The sequence below is a fragment of the Vulpes vulpes genome, chromosome X, assembly GCF_048418805.1.
Source record: "Vulpes vulpes isolate BD-2025 chromosome X, VulVul3, whole genome shotgun sequence".
Taxonomy (NCBI): Eukaryota; Metazoa; Chordata; class Mammalia; order Carnivora; family Canidae; genus Vulpes; species Vulpes vulpes.
This window is the reverse complement of record NC_132796.1, coordinates 61,307,703-61,327,407: the sequence shown is the minus strand read 5'-3', so window position 1 is coordinate 61,327,407 and position 19,705 is coordinate 61,307,703. Positions and strand designations below refer to the sequence as shown.

At 33.6% G+C, this 19,705-nt stretch overlaps 1 protein-coding gene across 17 annotated transcripts in view; it reads left to right on the top strand.

The window, feature by feature from the left end:
- The window catches only part of RPS6KA6 (ribosomal protein S6 kinase A6), a 216,849-nt gene that overhangs the window by 189,590 nt on the left and 7,554 nt on the right, over positions 1-19,705 (top strand). For 16 of the 17 annotated variants that reach the window (XM_072744751.1, XM_072744749.1, XM_072744756.1 and 13 more), the window contains 2 exons: positions 3,504-3,580; positions 5,398-5,515. The exons of the other annotated variant lie outside the window; for it this stretch is intronic. In XM_072744751.1, coding sequence (XP_072600852.1) covers positions 3,504-3,580; positions 5,398-5,515 — 195 coding nt within the window. The remainder of the gene's footprint in view (positions 1-3,503; positions 3,581-5,397; positions 5,516-19,705) is intronic. 17 annotated transcript variants of the gene reach the window in all.

Below are 19,705 nucleotides of genomic sequence, written 5' to 3'. Positions count from 1 at the left end.
GGGCTCAATCCCATGACCCTGAGATCATGACCTGAGCTGAAACCAAGAGTCGGATGCTCAACTAACTGAGCCAATCAGGCTCCCTGCTAAGAGATATTCTAATTAATACAATTTTTGTTTATTAGTAAGGAAGAAATATTTGTTCACTTTTTGATATGCATCAATTTGATCAACCTCCTAAGGTTTACTTCATGGATGTCCTTTTCTTATACCTGTGTTGCAAAAATTAATATATCTCCAGAAATACTTTATTCTTTATAAAAGCAAACACATGATATTTATCTACTAATATTTTTTGTCTCCTGAAGTCTAAAAATGATCCTGACTTAAAATAAATTGGGTGGAATTTGTGTGATGTGAATTGTTGAGCTATACCTCATTATTTATTAGAGCCTTTGTGGTCCCTACTGTTATTTACATAAGCCAGTTATATAGGTATTTTGATATTAGCTTTTCAGGTTTGTACTCGTTTGTTCTTATAGTACACTTCAACTAGGAAAATTATATCTTGAATTTTATGTCAATTAGGTACTCATTATTCACGTCTAGTAATTGTTAAAGCCAAACATTAATATTTTTAGTCTTTTATAAATGAAATGTCCATGCTGCTTGTTATGTAATTCCTACTGTTAATGTATTATAATATTTTCATTCTTTTTATGCCTAAAAATTTAGCAGTGGGTTTATTTTTAAGTTTTAAGTTTTTATTTAAATTCCAGTTATTTAAAAAATAAATAAATTCCAGTTATTTAACATACAGTGTAATATTAATTTCAGGTGTACAATATAGTGATTCAGTATATCCATATAACTTTTGTATTTTCAGAATACTTTGAGCACCCAGTGCTCATCAAAAGTACACTCCTTAGAATATAAATAATATTGAAAGGGAATAGAAGGGAAGGGAGAAGAAATGGGTAGGAAATATCAGAAAGGGAGACAGAACATAAAGACTCCTAACTCTGGGAAACGAACTGGGGGTGGTGGAAGGGGAGGAGGGCGGGGGGTGGGGGTGAATGGGTGACGGGCACTGCAGGAGGCACTTGACGGCATGAGCACTGGGTGTTATTCTGTATGTTGGCAAATTGAACACCAATAGAAGTACACTCCTTAATCCCCATCAACTATTTAACCCATTCTGCCACTCATCTCCCCTCTAGTAACCATCAGTTTATTCTCTATACTTGAGTCTGTTGCTTATTGTGCCTCTTTGTTTCCTTTTTCACATTTTGCTCCTTTGTTTTGTTTCTTAAATTTCACATATGAGTGAAATCACATGTTATTCATCTTTCTCTGACTTATTTTGCTTAATATAATACTCTCTAGTTCTAGCCATGTAATTGCAAATGGCAAGATTTCATTCTTTTTATAGCTGAGTAATATTCCATTGTGTCTATATACCATAACTTATTTATCCATTCATCAGTTGATGAGAACTTGGAATGTTTCCATAATTTGACTGTTGATAATGCTACTGTAAAGATCAGGGTGCATGTATTCCTTTGAATTAGTATTTTTGTATCCTTTGTGTAAATACCCAGTGCAACTGCTGGATCATAGTGTAGTTCTATTTTTAACTTTCTGAGGAACTCCATACTGTTTCCAGAGTGGCTGCACTCAGTTGCATTCCCATCAACAGTGCAGTTGCACTCCCACCAACAGTGCAGGAGGACTCCCCTTTCTCCACATCTACATCGACACCTGTTATTTTCTGTGTTGTTGATTTTAGCCATTCTGACAGGTATGAGGTGATATTGCAGTTTTTATATGTATTTTCTTGATGATCAGTGATGCTGAGCATCTTCTCATGCATCTGTTATCCATCTGTATGTCTTCTTTAGAAAAATATCTATTCATGTTTTCTGCCTATTTCTTAACTGGATTTTTTTTGTTTTTGGGGTGTTGAGATTCTTCAGTTCTTTATATATTTTGGATGGGACCCCCTTATCTGATATGTCATTTGTGAATATCTTCTCCCATTCCATAGGTTGCCTTTTAGTTTTGTTGATTGTTTCCTTTGCTGTGCAGAAGTTTTTGTTTTGTTTTGGTTTTTGTTTGTTTGGGGGCTTTTTTATGTAGTCCCTACAGTTTATTTTTGCTTTTGTTTCCCTTGCTTCAGGAGACATATCTAGAGAGAAGTTGTTTTGGCCAGTATCAAAGAGGTTACTGCCTCAGTTGTGTTTTAGGATTTTTATGGTTTCCTGTCTCACATTTAAATCTTTAATCCATTTTTTGGTCTTTAATCCATTTTGTGTATCATTGTGTATGGTATTAGAAAGTGATCCAGTTTCATTCTCTTGAATGTTGCTGTCCTGTTATCCCAACACAATTTGTTAAAGACACTCTTTTTTCATTGAATATTCTTTCCTGCTTTGTCAGAGATTAATTGACCATAGAGTTGTGGGTTCATTTCTGGGTTTTCTATTCTGTTCTATTGAACTATGTGTCTTTTTTTTTGCCAGTACCATATTCATCACTACAGCCTTGTAATATCACTTGATGTCTGGAACTATGATGCCTCCAGCTTTGCTTTTATTTTTATGATGGCTTTGGCTATTTGGGATCTTTTAGGGTTCTATACAAATTTTAGGATGGTTTGTTCTAGCTTTATGAAAAAAGCTGGTGGTGTTTTGCTTGATTGCCTTAAGGGATTGCATTAAGTGTGTAGATTGCTTTAAGTAGTATAGACATTTATACAGTATTCTTGCAATTTATTTTTCAACAAAATCTATTAACTTCATGAGGAAACTCACATGAATATGTGATAAACATATTATTTGATATTATCATCACTAGCTCTAAGACATGAAACAGCTACATCAATTACTACATGAAAAATTAATGAAACCTTCAGAATGTATCAAATAGGTTTTTGTCATCCAGAAATATACTACTCTTTCCAAAACATATAAGGCTTGGATGTAAAATATAAGTTCATCTTGCTTTCATTAAAGTATATATTGTCTTACCATCTTTTGCATGTTAAGGAAGTAGTTATCATAGATATTAAAAGCATAAGCTCTAGAGTAAGAATACCTACTATACTACTTACTAATTTTGTGATATTGGGTAACTTACATTTACCTTAGCTTCTTCATCTTCAAAATTAGAAATAATATCTACCTTATAGAGTCAGCGTCAAGATGAAAAGACAGTATTCTGTGTAGTACAATATTAATCTTAAATTTTGATGTGTGTCTGGTTTTCCTAAGGAGTGAAAACTTATTGGAGTCAGAGATCATATCTTCAATCTTCAAAGTTGTTTTTTTTTTTTTTAATGACCCATCTGACTCAGTCACCCTATTAGCCATTTACTCAGTGCTTGCTAATTGCAAAAGACTTTGCTTTAACATTACAGTAATCTATTATTGAAAAGATTTAAATGATCTAAGTTTTTACATTGTCAATATTTGTGAGATTATTGGAAATACAACAACTATCTTTTGGCTGAGAAAACTGAGTTTCTACTGAATAATATCAGATAATGAATATTTCTTTCTCAGGTTCTCATGCAACAGGGCTATGATGCTGCTTGTGATATTTGGAGCCTGGGTGTCATTTTTTATACAATGCTGGCTGGGTAAGAAGCTTATATATTTAAAATAATATACATCATAATTTGAATTTCATCTATCTACTTTTATCTGGAAAGAAATGGACAGGTAAAAATAGCCTTGAGTAAAGTGCTACCAACATTTTAAAATATTAGCTATTATTTATTTATAGAAAGTGAAAACAAAGTAAGGTGTTTGATGAGGCACTATTCAGATTTATAATTAAAAGAATTTTCAATTTGAAATAAAACATTTAAAAATAAAGCATATATTTTTATTTTGGTATTTTATATTCCATGCATTAAGTATTTGAATTCTGGCTCTCCTGGTGATAGAGATTAAGTAAGACTGAGCGTTATAAAAAATATAAATAGTAACAGAATACTAAACTATGGAAACATACACAGCAGCCTTCCAGAAAAAGATAAATACTAAAAAATGTAATAATTGGATTATGTTAATGTTGGTAATTTACAAATAATATAAGTGCTGTTTTAATAATGAGTAGCACATTTATTTAGGAATAAAAATTTATGGCTCTAGAAAAAGGTTTAGCAGTCTATTATAAAGAATAGAATTTGAAGAATTATAATATATACTTAGGTCTGACTTTTTAAAGAAGGCATTTAGTGTAATTTAAATATACTTGACATAATAGGAACATTATAAATATGTTATGAATATTGTTTTTTTCAAAGATTTTATTTATTTATTCATGAGAGACAGAGAGAGAGAGAGAGGCAGAGATATAGGCAGAGGGAGAAGCAGGCTCCTCATAGAGAGCACAATGCAGGACTTGATCCTGAAACCCTGGGATCACACCCTGAACAGACACTGAACCGTTGAGCCACCCAGGCATCCCTGTTATGAATACTGTGATTCTGAATTATTTATGGACTTGGTAGTAATTACATATATCAGTATATTTTACTAGTTTTAGATATATTATATACTTATGCCAAATATTTAGTTCTAGAGCACAGGAAGTACTAAAGCTAAGAGTAAAGTTTGCATATGAACTGCAGTTAGCCCTATTGTTTTCAAACCATGGGATACCCTTTCTAGATTGCTGCTTTCAAATATTTACTTTATAACTAACAAAAAATGAACTTCTGTGTAGATGTATTTAGATGTGTTTAGTGTTATCTCTACTTAATTGTTACATGAGAGAATTAATGTATTAGCATATTAAGATATCTTCCTCATATTTCTTAACCATAAGTCTTTCTACTCCCAAATTTGAATACCATTTTCAGTTCCCTCTCTTAGAATGTTACAAAACTGATAACTTGTTATTCTATAATTAATTTTAAGCAACTTTAACTATATAATCTGTTTTCAACTATAGTTATATTGATATAAATATTTAACCCATTGTTTTTAGACATTAATTAAAATATTATTAACCTGTTCCCATGGATAATACTGATAAAATGCTAAGGAATACATTTTAACTAATCAATAAATACATTCTAAATATATAAACTTGACAATTTCTTCATAGGTATATTTGGTTTGCTAACTTGTACCTGGGAGAATTAAAAATTTACCTATTTTATTCTGGTCCAACTTTAAGCCTATAGCTTTACATGAAATGCCACCTTTATTTTACATTGATTAACTGATCAAAGTAAAGATTGATGTAAACAAGACTATTAAATAATTCATTATGATTAAGTTAAATGAAATATAAAATTTGATATGAAGAGTGAAGGAAAATATTAGATGATACTCTTAATTTACTCTAGTAAATATTTGCATGTTGTCTTATACTCATCACTTTCAACTAGATTTAATTTGTATGTTAGGCTCTAATGTCTATTAAAATCTATTTTATTAATAGCTACACTCCATTTGCTAATGGCCCCAATGATACTCCTGAAGAAATACTGCTACATATAGGCAATGGCAAGTTCTCTTTGAGTGGTGGAAATTGGGACAATATTTCAGATGGAGCAAAGGTACAAATCATAAGTATCTTTGGTTTTGTTGAATTCAAATTAAATTGCTAAAATCTTTAAGTTATAGCTTACTCTGTATTTACAGATTCTGATGGTGTTATATGTCAGTATTTGTTTTTAAGTCAAGTCACATTTATATATGGATTGAACAAGGTGAAGGCTGAATTTTTTTCTGACACACTTGGGGACCATATTTCTGTCATATCAGTTTATATGTTTTCAAGTAGTATAAACCATCTTCAGTATTAATCAAAACTAAAAATGTAAGCCTACTGGGGAAAAATATATATTTAACAACTAAAGCTGATTTATGTATTTAGTGTAATTTTACATATCATTTCTTCTTTTGCATGCTGACTAGTAATTATGCAGTTGTTTTTAAGATTTTATTTATTTATTCATTCATGAGAGACACACACAGAAAGAGAGAGAGAGGCAGAGACACAATCAGAGGGAGAAGCAGGCTCCACGCAGGGAGCCCGACGTGGGACTTGATCCCGGGCCTCCAGCATCTGGCCCTGGCCTGAAGGCGACGCCAAACTGCTGAGCCACTCGGGCTGCCCACGGTTTTTATAATGTTAATTTATTCTTTGAAAAGATACAAACTTTTTCTCCGTAGCTCCTAGATATTTATGATTGATAATTTAAGGCTGTCCAATAGTGATATAATGCAAGCCACATATGTAATTTAAAAATTTCTGGTAGCCACATTATAAAACAAAAAAAGAAACAGGTGAAATTATTTTAATGATATGTTTTATTTAACCTGATATATCTTTAATATATCATTTCAATATCTAACCAGTATAAAAAATTAGGAAGATATTTTAATATCCTTTTTTTTATACTAAATCTTCAGAATCTGGTTTACAGTTTATATTTAGAGCCAATATAAATTTGGACTATCCAATTTTTTTAAACCTTTAAAATTTTTTTTCATTAATTTTTAATTTGCATGTAGTTGACACACAATGTTACATTGGTTTCAGGTATACAGCATAGTGATTCAGGAAGTTTATACATAATGCTATACTCACCACAAGTTGGACTACCCACATTTTATTTATTTTTTTTAAAGATTTATTTATTTATTTATGATAGACATAGAGAGAGAGAAAGGCAGAGACACAGGAGGAGGGAGAAGCAGGCCCCATGCCGGGAGCCCAATGTGGGACTCAATCCCAGGACTCCAGGATCGCGCCCTGGGCCAAAGGCAGGCACTAAACCGCTGAGCCACCAAGGGATCCCTGGACTACCCACATTTTAAACGGCTTAATAGCCACAATGGCTGGTGGCTTCCATAGTAGACAGTATAGTTTCAGTGTAACTGGCCTTATTTATTTTAGAAAAAAAAATAATATTGATAAAACCTTGACTATGAACTCTTAGCATTTATAATTTAAAAATTTTGAATTTTAAAACAAAAATCCAAAGGTAGTCAATATGTGGCATATAAGGGCTCTGAAGCTTTTAAGCTGCTATTTGAAGTTAGAAAGCCATTTAAGAAGAAGGAATTGCTTGTGTTTAATATCTGCTAATAATTCCATGTATGAGTGAAATAATGAAAGGGATTATAAGGGAAAGGAGGGGACATAGTGGGAAAAATTAGACAGGGAGATGAACCATGAGAGACTCCTAACTCTGGGAAACAAACAAAGGGTTGTGGAAGGCGAGGTGGTTAGGTGGATGGGGTAACTGGGTGATGGGCACTAAGGAGGACATTTGATGGGATGAGCACTGGGTGTTATACGTTGGGAAATTAAATTTAAATAAAAAAATAATCAATTAAAAATATGCTAATAAAACATAACTGTCAAGAATACTAGTTTATCCGTATATCATGGAGTAAATCTCATATCCTAATTATAGAGTAAATAAATCACCTGTAATTACCTTCTAAACATTAGAAAAACACAGAAGGGATTGTGTTTGGAGCTTAACCATAACACAGGTTTACTTTGTGGTATAGTAGAAAAAACGCACATGATCAGAAACCAGGAGTACTGTTAGTTTTTGATCTACTAACTAGCTGCCTCAGTTTTCTCATCTATAAAATTTGGGAACTAAATTATCCAAAATTCCTTCCAACTCCAAAATTCCATTTCTTCACCGCTTGGTTTATTTGTAATTTATCATATTTCTTTTTGTAAAGTGATTGAAACTTTATATATATGATTGAAATATATATATATATATATATATATATATATATGTTCTTATCAGTTTGTGTGTCAGAAAATGTATTTTCCCAAAGAGTAAATCCAATATTTAAAGCTGTACATATGATCCTCTTGCATTTCTTTTAAAAAATAACTAGCAATGGTGACTGTAATGCTGAGATGGAGATTCATATGACAATTATGCTTAGATTTCAGTTTTCCCTGTTTTTTTATGTTTAAGTCTGTATAGTGCTTAAGAAATAATAATACATAGTAAAGTTTAATTTTATTCTCACCTCCTCTTTTAGTGTGATATTCTGGAATAATAAACATAGGAAAATATATTTGGGGTTATTTTTGAAATATTTCACAGTCTTTCATGTATTCCCTTTTTATGGGTCAAGAGACTTTAGTTCTATCTGAAACTTCTGCAAGTGGTGGCAAGTGCTAAGCAAAGGAACTATAGGAACCCTCTAAAAAAAACTTATCTCCTGTACATGTTAATTTTTGTTTTGTTTTAAATTAGTGATGAGGATAAACTATTTTTCGGTTTCCAATAATTCCTTAAGCTAGCACCCCTTAGTTGTGAGAATTGTGGCATTTACTATCATCTCTTAAAAAAAATACTTATTTGAGAGACAGAGAAAGCATGAGCAGTGAGGGACAAAGGGAGAGGGAGAAGCAGACTCTCTATTAAGCAGGGAGTCTGTCTCAGGCCTCAATCCCAGGAGCCAGGATCATGACCTGAGCCTAAGGCAGATGCCTAACCAACTGAGCCACCCAGGAGTCTGTACTATCATCTCTTGACAGTTGCTTTATTTAATTATAGTTCATTACAAGCTACTATTTGTCTCTTTTAAATAATCTTTTGCTATTGGTGAATACCACCACCAGAAACATATAGATGATTCTATTTGTCTCCTATCAGTGCAGAGTTCATAAACTTTGTCCATTCAGTTAAGTGGTAGTGGGAGTGAGAGGTAATAGTTGTGTGTGTTTTATTGCTACAATAGTTTCAGATAACTCCTCACCTCCAAACTGCAGGCTTGGAGAACATTGGAATTTCTGCTTCCCTTTTGTAAAACAGAGAATACGAGAAGTATCTGGTAAACAAAGCAAAAGTAGAAGAGGCAAGAGTAATGAAAATCTCATGGTGTCACTCCATATAACACAACAATACTTGATTAATTAGAAAATTGTTCTATCTGAATTTTATATTTTAAGTAAACAAAGTTACTTATTTCAAGTACATATACCCTTGGCCAATGAAGAATTGACCAGTAGAAACTCCTATGGGATAATTATTTATGACCTCTTCCCTACCTCCTATAAAAAAAGCAACTTCTAATCTTCCTCTACTGTGTTACCATTACTATGTTGTATGTACTTTATTAGAGCACTTACAACATTCTCCTTTGCCATGTATTTGTTTGCATTGCTATTCTTCCTACTCAGCATTTAAATATCATACTCATTTTTACATTTACTGACATACCTAGCATAATAAATACTTAATTGAATACCTTTTCATAAACTAATCTTTTCTTCAGATATACCTTCCATTGTTAATTTACACAGTAAGATTTTTCTGTCCATTGTATAAATATTTTCCTTTTTCATACACTAATGAATGCAGACCTGAAATTAATTTTCAGTCCACTACTCTTTTTCATTCCACTACATGTTAGAGAAGACTTTCTGGAGAAAGAAAGGCTTTATTAGCTTGGCTTATGTGAGTTGAATGAAAGAGAGAGGTCTATAAACCTTTAATAATAATAGCAAAGGTGTTCTTGTTCACCAAATTCTTTTATATAATATAAAAATTAAGTATGCAAAACTTAACCTTTGCATAATCTATATTGCAGAGCAGTTTAACACTTAAAACCTTATACTGAAATCCTTCTAGAACTTCTAGTACAGGGATCCCTGGGTGGCGCAGCGGTTTGGCGCCTGCCTTTGGCCCAGGGCGCGATCCTGGAGACCCGGGATCGAATCCCACATCAGGCTCCCGGTGCATGGAGCCTGCTTCTCCCTCTGCCTGTGTCTCTGCCTCTCTCTCTTTCTCTCTGTATGACTATCATAAATAAATAAAATTTAAAAAAAAATAAATAAAAAAAATTAAAAAAAAAAACTTCTGGTACAATAATTTTTATTTTGTTCTATTTTACTTTTTAGCCAAGCATAGCAATTTTAAGTCCAGGATAGTTAATATACATTGTTATCTGAGTTTCAGGTATACAACATAGTGCTTCAACAATTCTGTACATCATTACTCAACACTCATCATTATAAGTGTACTTTTAATCCCCTTCACCTATTTCACTCACCCTCAACCCATTTCCATTCTGATATACTTTGTGTTAAACAAGTACCCTAAGTTGAAGTTTTTTTCTCAACAAGAACATTTTATAAGATTTTATTTATTTATTTGACAGAGAGAGAGAGAGCACAAGCAGCGGGAGCAGCAGGCAGAGAAAGAAGGAGTAGTGGGCACCACAAGGAGCCTGATGCAGGCTCAGTCCTAGGACCCTGGGATCATGACCTGAGTTGAAGGCAGATGCTTAACTGACTGAACCACCTAGACACTCCTCAATAAGAACATATTTTACTTGACACATACTTTACAATAGATGGTTCTTTTTTTTTAATTTTTATTTATTTATGATAGTCACAGAGAGAGAGAGAGAGGCAGAGACACAGGCGGAGGGAGAAGCAGGCTCCATGCACTGGGAGCCCGACGTGGGATTCGATCCCGGGTCTCCAGGATCGCGCCCTGGGCCAAAGGCAGGCGCCAAACCGCTGCGCCACCCAGGGATCCCGACAATAGATGGTTCTTTTAAAAAATAATAATTATTCATGAGATACACAGAAAGAGAGGCAGAGACAAAGTCAGAGAGAGAAGCAGGCTCCCTGTGAGGAGCCTGATGCAGGACTCGATCCCAGGACCCCAGGATCATGCCCTAAGCCAAAGGCAGACGCTCAACCACTGAGCCACCCAGGTGTCCCACAATAGATAGTTCTAAAAGATATATATAAAACATTCCATTTAAGAAAAGTAGGATATACATTTTCTTCAAATATAGAAGAATCCCCTAGTTAAATCACAGAAAAAGAGACATAGGAAATATTACAAATTTAAGAAGGCTGAAATTATACCAAGTCTATTCCAACCACAGGGTACAGAACTAATGATCAAAAATAAAACCAAGCTGGAAAATCTATAATGTAATTATTAAATATTTATTATGTAAATATTAACACACTAATGCACAAGTAATGAGTCAATTAAGAAATAAAACAGAAAATCAAAATATGTCTCCAAACAAAAGAAAAAGAAAATATAATATTCCAAAACCTGTGGGATGCAGCAAAATAAGATATTAGTCTAAAATTTCTTCTATGAATGCTTGTATTAAGGAAAGTTCAGCTCTGCCCAAGTACCAAACACTGCCCCTGCAAGCAAGGAAAGACTCTGCAGCTGACTGGCCCAGAGGATAAAGCAGCCAAAACAGCAGCGGAGTGTATGTAGCACACACCAGCGACACTCCCTGAAGCACCAGACCCTGGAGACTATATGATTTTTTCTGTATAAAGCCATTACTCTCAAGAGCAGGACATATAACCGGCTCTTCTAACACAGAGAAGACAGATATTTAGACAAAATGCCAAGACAGAGGAATTCTTTTCAAATGAAACAACAAAATAAGATCACAGCCAGATATTTAAGCAAAACAGGTATAAGTATTATGCCTGATAAAGAATTTAAAGCAACAATCATAGGGCTGCTTGCTGGGTTTGAGAAAAGAATGTAAGACTTCAGGGAGACCCTTACCACAGAGATAAAAGAAATTTTAAAAATCAGAAATGAAAAATACAATAAATGATATTTGAAACAGACTGAATGCAATGAACACAAGGAAGAAAGAGGCATAGGAACAAAAAGTGATAGAGAGGATAAAATAAGGGAACATAATGAAGCTAAACAAAAGAACAAAGAATTATGGAGCACAAAAATGGACTTAGGGAACTCAGTGACTCCATCAAACATAGTAACACTGGTATTTATAGGAGTCTTAAAAGAAGAAGAGAGAGAAAAAGGGACAGAAATTTTATTTCTTTAATAATAGCTGAAAACTTCCCGAATATGGGGATGGAAATAATCATCCAAATCCAGGAGGCATGAAGAAATCTCATCAACAAATCAACAAAAGTAGGCCATCACCAAGACATATCATAGTTAAATTTGCAAAATTTGCAACAAAGAAAAAAATTCTACAAGCAAAAGACAGAAGTCCCTAATTTACAAAGGAAGACACATAAGGTTAGCTGTAGATCTCTCAACAGAAAGTTGGCAAGCAATAATACAGTGGCATGATGTATTCAATGTGCTGATTTGGAGAAATCTGCAGGCAAGAATAGTCAGAATAGAAGGATAGAGAAAGTTTTTCAGACAAACAAAAATGAAAGGAGTTTGTGACCACTAAACCAGCCCTGAAAGAAATATTAAAGGGGACTCTGAGTGGAAAGAAAAGACCAAAAGTGAAAAGACTAGACAGGAACAGAGAAAATATCCAGAAATAATGACAAAAAAGTAACAAAAATGGCACTAAATACATATCAATAATTACTCTGAATGTAAATAGATTAAATACTCCAACTAAAGGCATAGGGTATCAGAATGGGGGAAAAAACCCACAATAAGACCCATCAGCATGCTGCCCACAAGAGACTCATTTTAGACTGAAAGACAAGTGGAGATTGAAAATGAGGAGATTAACAGTTATCTTTGCAAATGGACATCAAAATAAAGCTACAGTAACAATACTTATATCAGACAAACTAGAATGTAAACCGAAGACCATAACAAGAAATAAAGAAGGGTACTCTATATATAAATATAAAAGAGACTATCCAACACTTGTAAATATTTATGTCCATAACTTGGGAACATTTAAATATATAAAACAATTGATAACAAAGTAAAAGGAACTCATTTACAATAACATAACAATAGTAGGAGACTTTAACACTCCACTTAGAGTAAAGGACAGATCATCTAATGGAGAGAAACAATGGCTTTGAATGACACACTGGACCTGATGGACTTAACAGATACATTGAGAACATTTCATCCTAAAGCAGCAGAGTACACATTCCCTTCAAGTGTACATGGGACATTTTCCAGAATATATTGCATCCAAATCAGGCCTTGAAGAATACAAAAAGATTTGGATCATACAATGCATATCTTCAGACCACAACATTATGAAACTTGACGTCAACCACAAGAAACAAAATTGGAAAGACCACAAACACATGGAAGTTAAACAACATGCTACTAAACAATGAGTGGGTCAACCTGGAAATCAAAGAGGAAATAAAATAAATAAATAGAAACAAATGAAAATGAAAACATGACAGTTGAAAACATGTGGGATGCAGCAAAAGTGGTTATAAGCAGGAAGTATAGAACAATACAGGCCTATATCAAAAAGAAAAAAAAATCCAAAATAAGCATCCTAACAATACACCTAAAGGAGCTAGAAAAAAAAAACATCTAAAAAAAAAAAAAAAAAAAAAGAAGAAGAAGCCTAAGCCAGAAGAAGCTAGGAAATAATATAGAGCTGAAATAAATGATACAGAAACAAACAAACAAAAAAAAAACAAAAACAAAACAAAAAACCCCACAATGGAATAGATTAATGAAACCAGGAGCTGGTTGTTTGAAAAAATTAATGGAAAAAAAAAACTAACCAGACTAACCAAAGAAGAAAAGAGAAAGGGCAAAAATGAATAAAATCACAAAAGAGTGAGGAGTAATAACAACCAACACCACAGCAATACAATTATATGAGAATATTATGAAAAATTTATGCCAAAAAATTGGACAACCTGGAAGAAATGGATAAATTCCTGGAAACATATAAACTACCAAAACAAACAGGAAGAAAAAAAACATGAAGAGACTAATAACTAGCAAAGAAATTCAGTCAGTAATCAAAAATCGCACCCAACAAATGTCTAGGACAAGGGGACGCCACAGATGAATTCTACCAAACATTTAAAGAAAAGGAAATACCTTTTCTTCTCAACTATTCCAAAAAATAGGAATGGAACCGAAACTTCACATTCATTCACATTCAGAATGAACACATTCATTCTGAGGCCAGCATTACCCTGATACCAACACCAGATAAACACTCCACTAAAAAAGAGAACTATAAGTCAATATTCCAGATGAAAATGGATGCAAAAACTCTAAACAAACTACCAGCAAATCAAATTCAATAGTACATTAAAAGAGTCATTCCAGGGCATCTGCTCAGAAGTTGGTTAAGCATGAGCCTTTGGCTCAGTTCATGATCCTAGGGTCCTGGGATTGAGCCTCTTATCAGGTTCTCTGCTTGGTGAGGAGCCTGCTTCTCCCTCTCCTCATGACCAAATGGGATTTTTTTCCTGGGTTGCATGAGTGGTTCAATATTCACTGTACTCTGAAAACTATGAAACACTGATGAAAGAAATTAAAGATGACACAAAGAAATGGAAAACATTCCTGCCCATGGATTGGAAGAATACATATTATTAAAATGTCCATACTACCCAAAGCAATCTACATTCAATATAATCCCTATTAAATACCACCAGCAATTTTCATAGAGCTAGAAAAAACAATCCTAAAATTTGTATGGAATCACAAAAGACCCTGAATAGCCAAGGCAACCTTGAGAAAGAAAAAAAAAAGCAAAACTTTAGGGGTTACAAATCCAGACTTAATGTTATATTACATACTAAATAGTGTAGGAGAGTTCCCCTTTCTCCACATCCTCACTAATACCTGTTTCTCGTGTTGTGATTTTAGCCTTCTGAGTGATGTGAGGTGATATCTCATTGTAGTTTGATTTGTATTTCTCTGATGATCAGTGATGTTGAGCATTTTTTCATGTGTCTTGGCCATCTAAATGTCTTCTTTGGAAACATTTCTAGTCATGCCTTCTGCCTATTTTTAATTGGATTGTTTGCTTTTAGGGTGTTGAGTTTTATAAGTGTTTTACATATTTTGGATATGAATCGATTCTTAGATCATTTGCAAATATCTTCTCCTACCCCATGGGATGCCTTTTAGTTTTGTTGATCATTTACTTCACTGTGCATAAGCTTTTTATTTTGATAAAGTCCCAATAATTTATTTTTGCTCTTGTTTCCCTTGCCCCAGGAGACATATCTAGTAAGAAGTTTCAATGGCTGATATCAAAGAGGTTTCTGCCTGTGCTCTCCTCTAGGATTTTGATGGTTTCCTGCCTCACATTTAGGTCTTTCTTTCATTTTGAATTTGTTTTTGTGTACAGTAGAAGAAAGTACTCCGGTTTCCCTCTTCTCATTGTCACTGTCCAGTTTTCCCGACACCATTTGTTGAAGAAATTGTCCTTTTTTCCATATAGTTATGGGTTCATTTCTGGGTTTTCTATTCTGTTCCATTAATCTATGTGTCTGGATTGTTTTGTTTTGTTTTGTTTTGCTTTGCTTTGTTTTGTTTTGTTTTGCCAGTACCATACTGTATTGCTCACTGTAGCAGTATAATATATCGAAGTCCACAACTGTGATGCCTTCAGCTTTGCTTCACTTTTTCAAGGTTGCTTTGGCTATTCAGGATTTTTTTTTGTTGTTCCATACAAATTTTAGGATGGTTTGTTCTAGCTCAGTGAAAATTGCTGATGGTTTTTTGATAGGGATTGTAGTGAATATGTAGTTTTCTTTGGGTAGTATGAACATTTTAAAAAATATTTATTCTTTCAGTCCACTAGCAAGGAATGTTTTTCCATCTCTTAGTGTCATCTTCAATTTTTTTCATCAGTGTTTCGTAGTTTTCAGAGTTGTAGAGTACGGATCTTTCACTTCTTTGGTTAGGTTTATTCCTAGGTATCTTAATGGCTTTGGTGCAATTGTAAATAAAATTGATTCCTTGATTTCTACCTCTATTTTTTCATTATTGGTGTACAGAAAAGGAACAGATTTATTTGTATTAAAGTTGTATCCTGTGATTTACTAAATTCATATATCAGTTCTGGCAATTTTTGGTGGAGTCTTTTAGATTTTCCATACAGAGTATCATGTCATCAGCAAATAGTGGAAGTCTGACTTCTTCCTTGCAGATTTAGATGCTTTGTATTTCATTTTGTTTTCTGATTCCCATGGCCGGGACTTCAGTAACATGCTAAATATAACAGTAGAGATAGTAGACACCCCTATCTTGTTCCTGACTATAAAGTAATGATTTTCAGTTTTTCCCCGTTGAAAATGATATTAGCTGTGCATTTTTCATATATTATCTCTATCAGGTTTGGTATGTTCTGTCTAACCCTATTTTGTTGAAGACTTTTATCATGAATGGATGTTCTACTTTGTCAAATGTTTTTTTTTACGCATCTATTGAAAGATTATGTGGTTCTTATCATTTTTTATTAAAGTGGTATATCATGTTGATTGATTTGCAAATATTGAACCACCCTTACAATCCAGGGATAAATCCCACTTGATCATGGTGTATGTTCTTTTTTATGTACTGTTGAATTTGGTTAGCTACTATTTTGTTGAGAGTTTTTGCATGTATATTCATCAATGATAGCAGCCTGTATTTTCTTTTCTTGTAGTATCTTTATATGGATTTAATATTATGGTAATACTGGCCTCATAAAATGAGTTTGGGAATGTTCCCTGCTCTTCAGTTTTTGGAAGAGTTTTAGAAGGATAGGCATTAATTTTCTTAAATGTTTAGTATATTTACCATTGAAATCATCTGGTTAGGATTTTCTGTGTTGGGAGACTTGATTATTGCTTCAGTCCCCTTATACATTATCGGTCTGTTCAGGTTTTCTTTTTCTTCATGATTCACTTTTGGTGGGATATGTATATCAAGGACTTTATGTAGTTCTTTTAGGTCATCCAGTTTTTTGACAGAAGTTTTCATAATAGCCTTATGATCCTTTTTATTTCTGTGGCATCATTTGTAATGTCTCCTTTTCATTTTTCACTTAATTTATTTGAGTCTTCTTTTTTACTTAGTCTAACTAAAGGCTTATAAATTTTATTTATCCTTTCAAAAGACTAGTTCTTAGTTTTCTTGATCTTTTCTATTATTTTTCTGGTCTCTATCTCATTTATTTCTGCTTTGATCTTTATTATGTCTTTCCTCCTGCTCTTGTGCTTTGTTTTCCTTTTTTTCTAGTTCCTTGAAGTATAAGGTTGAATTATTCAAGATCTTTCTTTTTTCTATTTTTTTTCTTTTGAGATCTTTCTTTTTCTTAATGTAGGCATTCATTGCTATAAACTTTCCTTCTTAGACCTCTTTTTGCTGTGTCCTATAGGTTTTTGCATGTTTTATTTCAATTTTGCTTTATTTTAATTTATCATTTGATTTTTTTCTTTGACCCATTGTTTGTTCAGCAGTTCTATTGTCTTGGTATTTGATTTTTTTCTGACAAGAAGTCTATTATTTTTATCTTTTTTCACTATATGTAATATGTCTTTTAAAAAAAATCTCTATTTGCCTTTAAATTTTTCTCTGCCTTGGATTTTAAGAAATTTGGTTTGTTTTTAATATATTGTTTTTCTTGTATTTGGATTTCATTGAAATTTTTGGATCTGTGAGTTTATGGTTTCTGTAAAATTTGGAAATTTTGGTAACATTATTCCCTCACATATTTTTTCTTCCTTTCTTTCCTTTTGGGACACCAATTGCATTTGTGTATTATGGTGCTTGATGTCTCACAGCTCACCGATGCTCTGTTCTTTTGTTTGATTTATACTATGTTCCTTTTTGATAGTATCTATTGCTGTGTCTTTACCAATTTTTTTCTGTCATATCAAATTTTCATTCATTTTATTTTTTGTCTCAGATTTTTGTTTTTTTTTTTTTAATTTTTATTTATTTATGATAGTCACACAGTGAGAGAGAGAGAGGCAGAGACACAGGCAGAGGGAGAAGCAGGCTCCATGCACTGGGAGCCCGACGTGGGATTCGATCCCGGGTCTCCAGAATCGCGCCCTGGGCCAAAGGCAGGCGCTAAACCACTGCGCCACCCAAGGATCCCCTCAGATTTTTGTTTTTATCTCTAGAAATGTGACTTGTGTCTTTTTATATCTTCTATGTCTCTACTTTTTAACATATGGAATGGAGTTATAATGACTCTTTTAATGTCCTTATCTGCTAATTCTAACATATGTATCAATTATAGGCCAATTTTGATTGATTGATTGATTGATTTCTTCTCATATGTTATTTTTCCTCTCTTCTGTATCTCTGGCAATTTTTTTATAAGAAGCCAGATATAGTGAATTTTACCTTACTTTACGCTGGACACCCTTGTATTCTTATACGTATTCTTGAGCTTTATACTGGGGCACAATTAAATTAGGTGAAACAATTTGATAATTTGGGTTTTTTATTTTTTTTAATTTTTTTTTTATTTATGATAGTCACAGAGAGAGAGAGGGGCAGAGACACAGGCGGAGGGAGAAGCAGGCTCCATGCACCGGAAGCCTGATGTGGGATTCGATCCCGGGTCTCCAGGATCGCGCCCTGGGCCAAAGGCAGGTGCCAAACCGCTGCGCCACCCAGGGATCCCCTAATTTGGGTTTTTAAAAAAATATTTCTTAGGCAGGACCAGAGCAGTGTTTAGGGCTGCACACTACTTAGGCAGGTTGCATCCAAATACTCTACCAAATACTCCATGAATTTTGAGATTTTCCTGTCTGGCTTGTGAGAACAGGCAATATTATCTATCCTCGTGAGTTCTGATATCTCTCTAACACTTTCAAATAGTTCTTCCCACAGATATGAGTTTATCAGTAATCTTCTGAATATTTGAGGAAGACCCTCTATAGGTCTGTAGTCTTTTTTTCTGCTCCTCTCACCACTCTAGGAGTCACTCTTGTAACTCTGGTTGGTCTTTCCTGACTCTCCATTCTGTCTCATCCACTCAAGGAAACTGCCAGGCTCTTCCTGGCTTTCCTTACCTACACAACAGCCTGAAAACTCTCAAGGTGGTAAGTTTGGGCAATTATAAGGCTTACTTTATTTGTTTCTCATCTTTTAGGAATCACTTGCATTGCCTAATATCTGATCTCTGGAAATCTATTATTTCCTCTATTTTATGGTTGTGTTTGTGGGGGGGTGGGGGGTGTTGTTTCAAACAGGTGGGAGAATCCAGTCTCTGGTATTCTATGTTCGCTAAAGGCAGAATTCCTTTGACTATTTTCTTTTTTTTTTTTTTAGAATTCCTTTGACTATTGAATTTTTATTATTTTTATGACTATCAATTAGGTCTGTTTTATTGAAGTAATTTAATGTTATTTTCTAAATTATTTCCCCATCATTTTTGCATATCTGTCCTTTTTCCAATAGATTTTTTGATTGGTTGTTTTATCCTTCCACATACTTCCATTATTCTTCAAATTCTGATATTTAGATTCTACTTAGAGGTTTTAGTTTCACTACTTATGCTATTGATGAAACATTCACAAATGATGACTATTTTTTGAGATGATGCTTGACGGGCACTGAGGCGGACACTTGACGGGATAAGCACTGGGTGTTTTTCTGTATGTTGGCAAATCGAACACCAATAAAAATTAATTTAAAAAAAGAGATTTTACTTTTCCTTTTTCTAAAAGATGCTTGATAGAGGTAGTCTATATTTAAAATTGTATTTTATTATCAGGTTATATTTATGACTTGTTATTGCAATAGAGATAAAGTAAGCATATCCATAGTCTATGAGAGACATATGATACTCTGACCACTAGAATGCCAGCAGTCATATGCCAACCATGGATCTATGTTTTCCTCTCTTTAGTATCTTATATTTAAACCCTCAGCTATTGAGCGTATTAACAACATGGGACCTTCCCTTTGTGTTGTTTGATTCTACACATACCCTTATACTTTAGGACCCAGCTTATTAGCACAAATCTATACCTCTTTTCTCCTCTTGACTATTTAGCACATTCCAGGATAACCCCTGCTACTTTACAT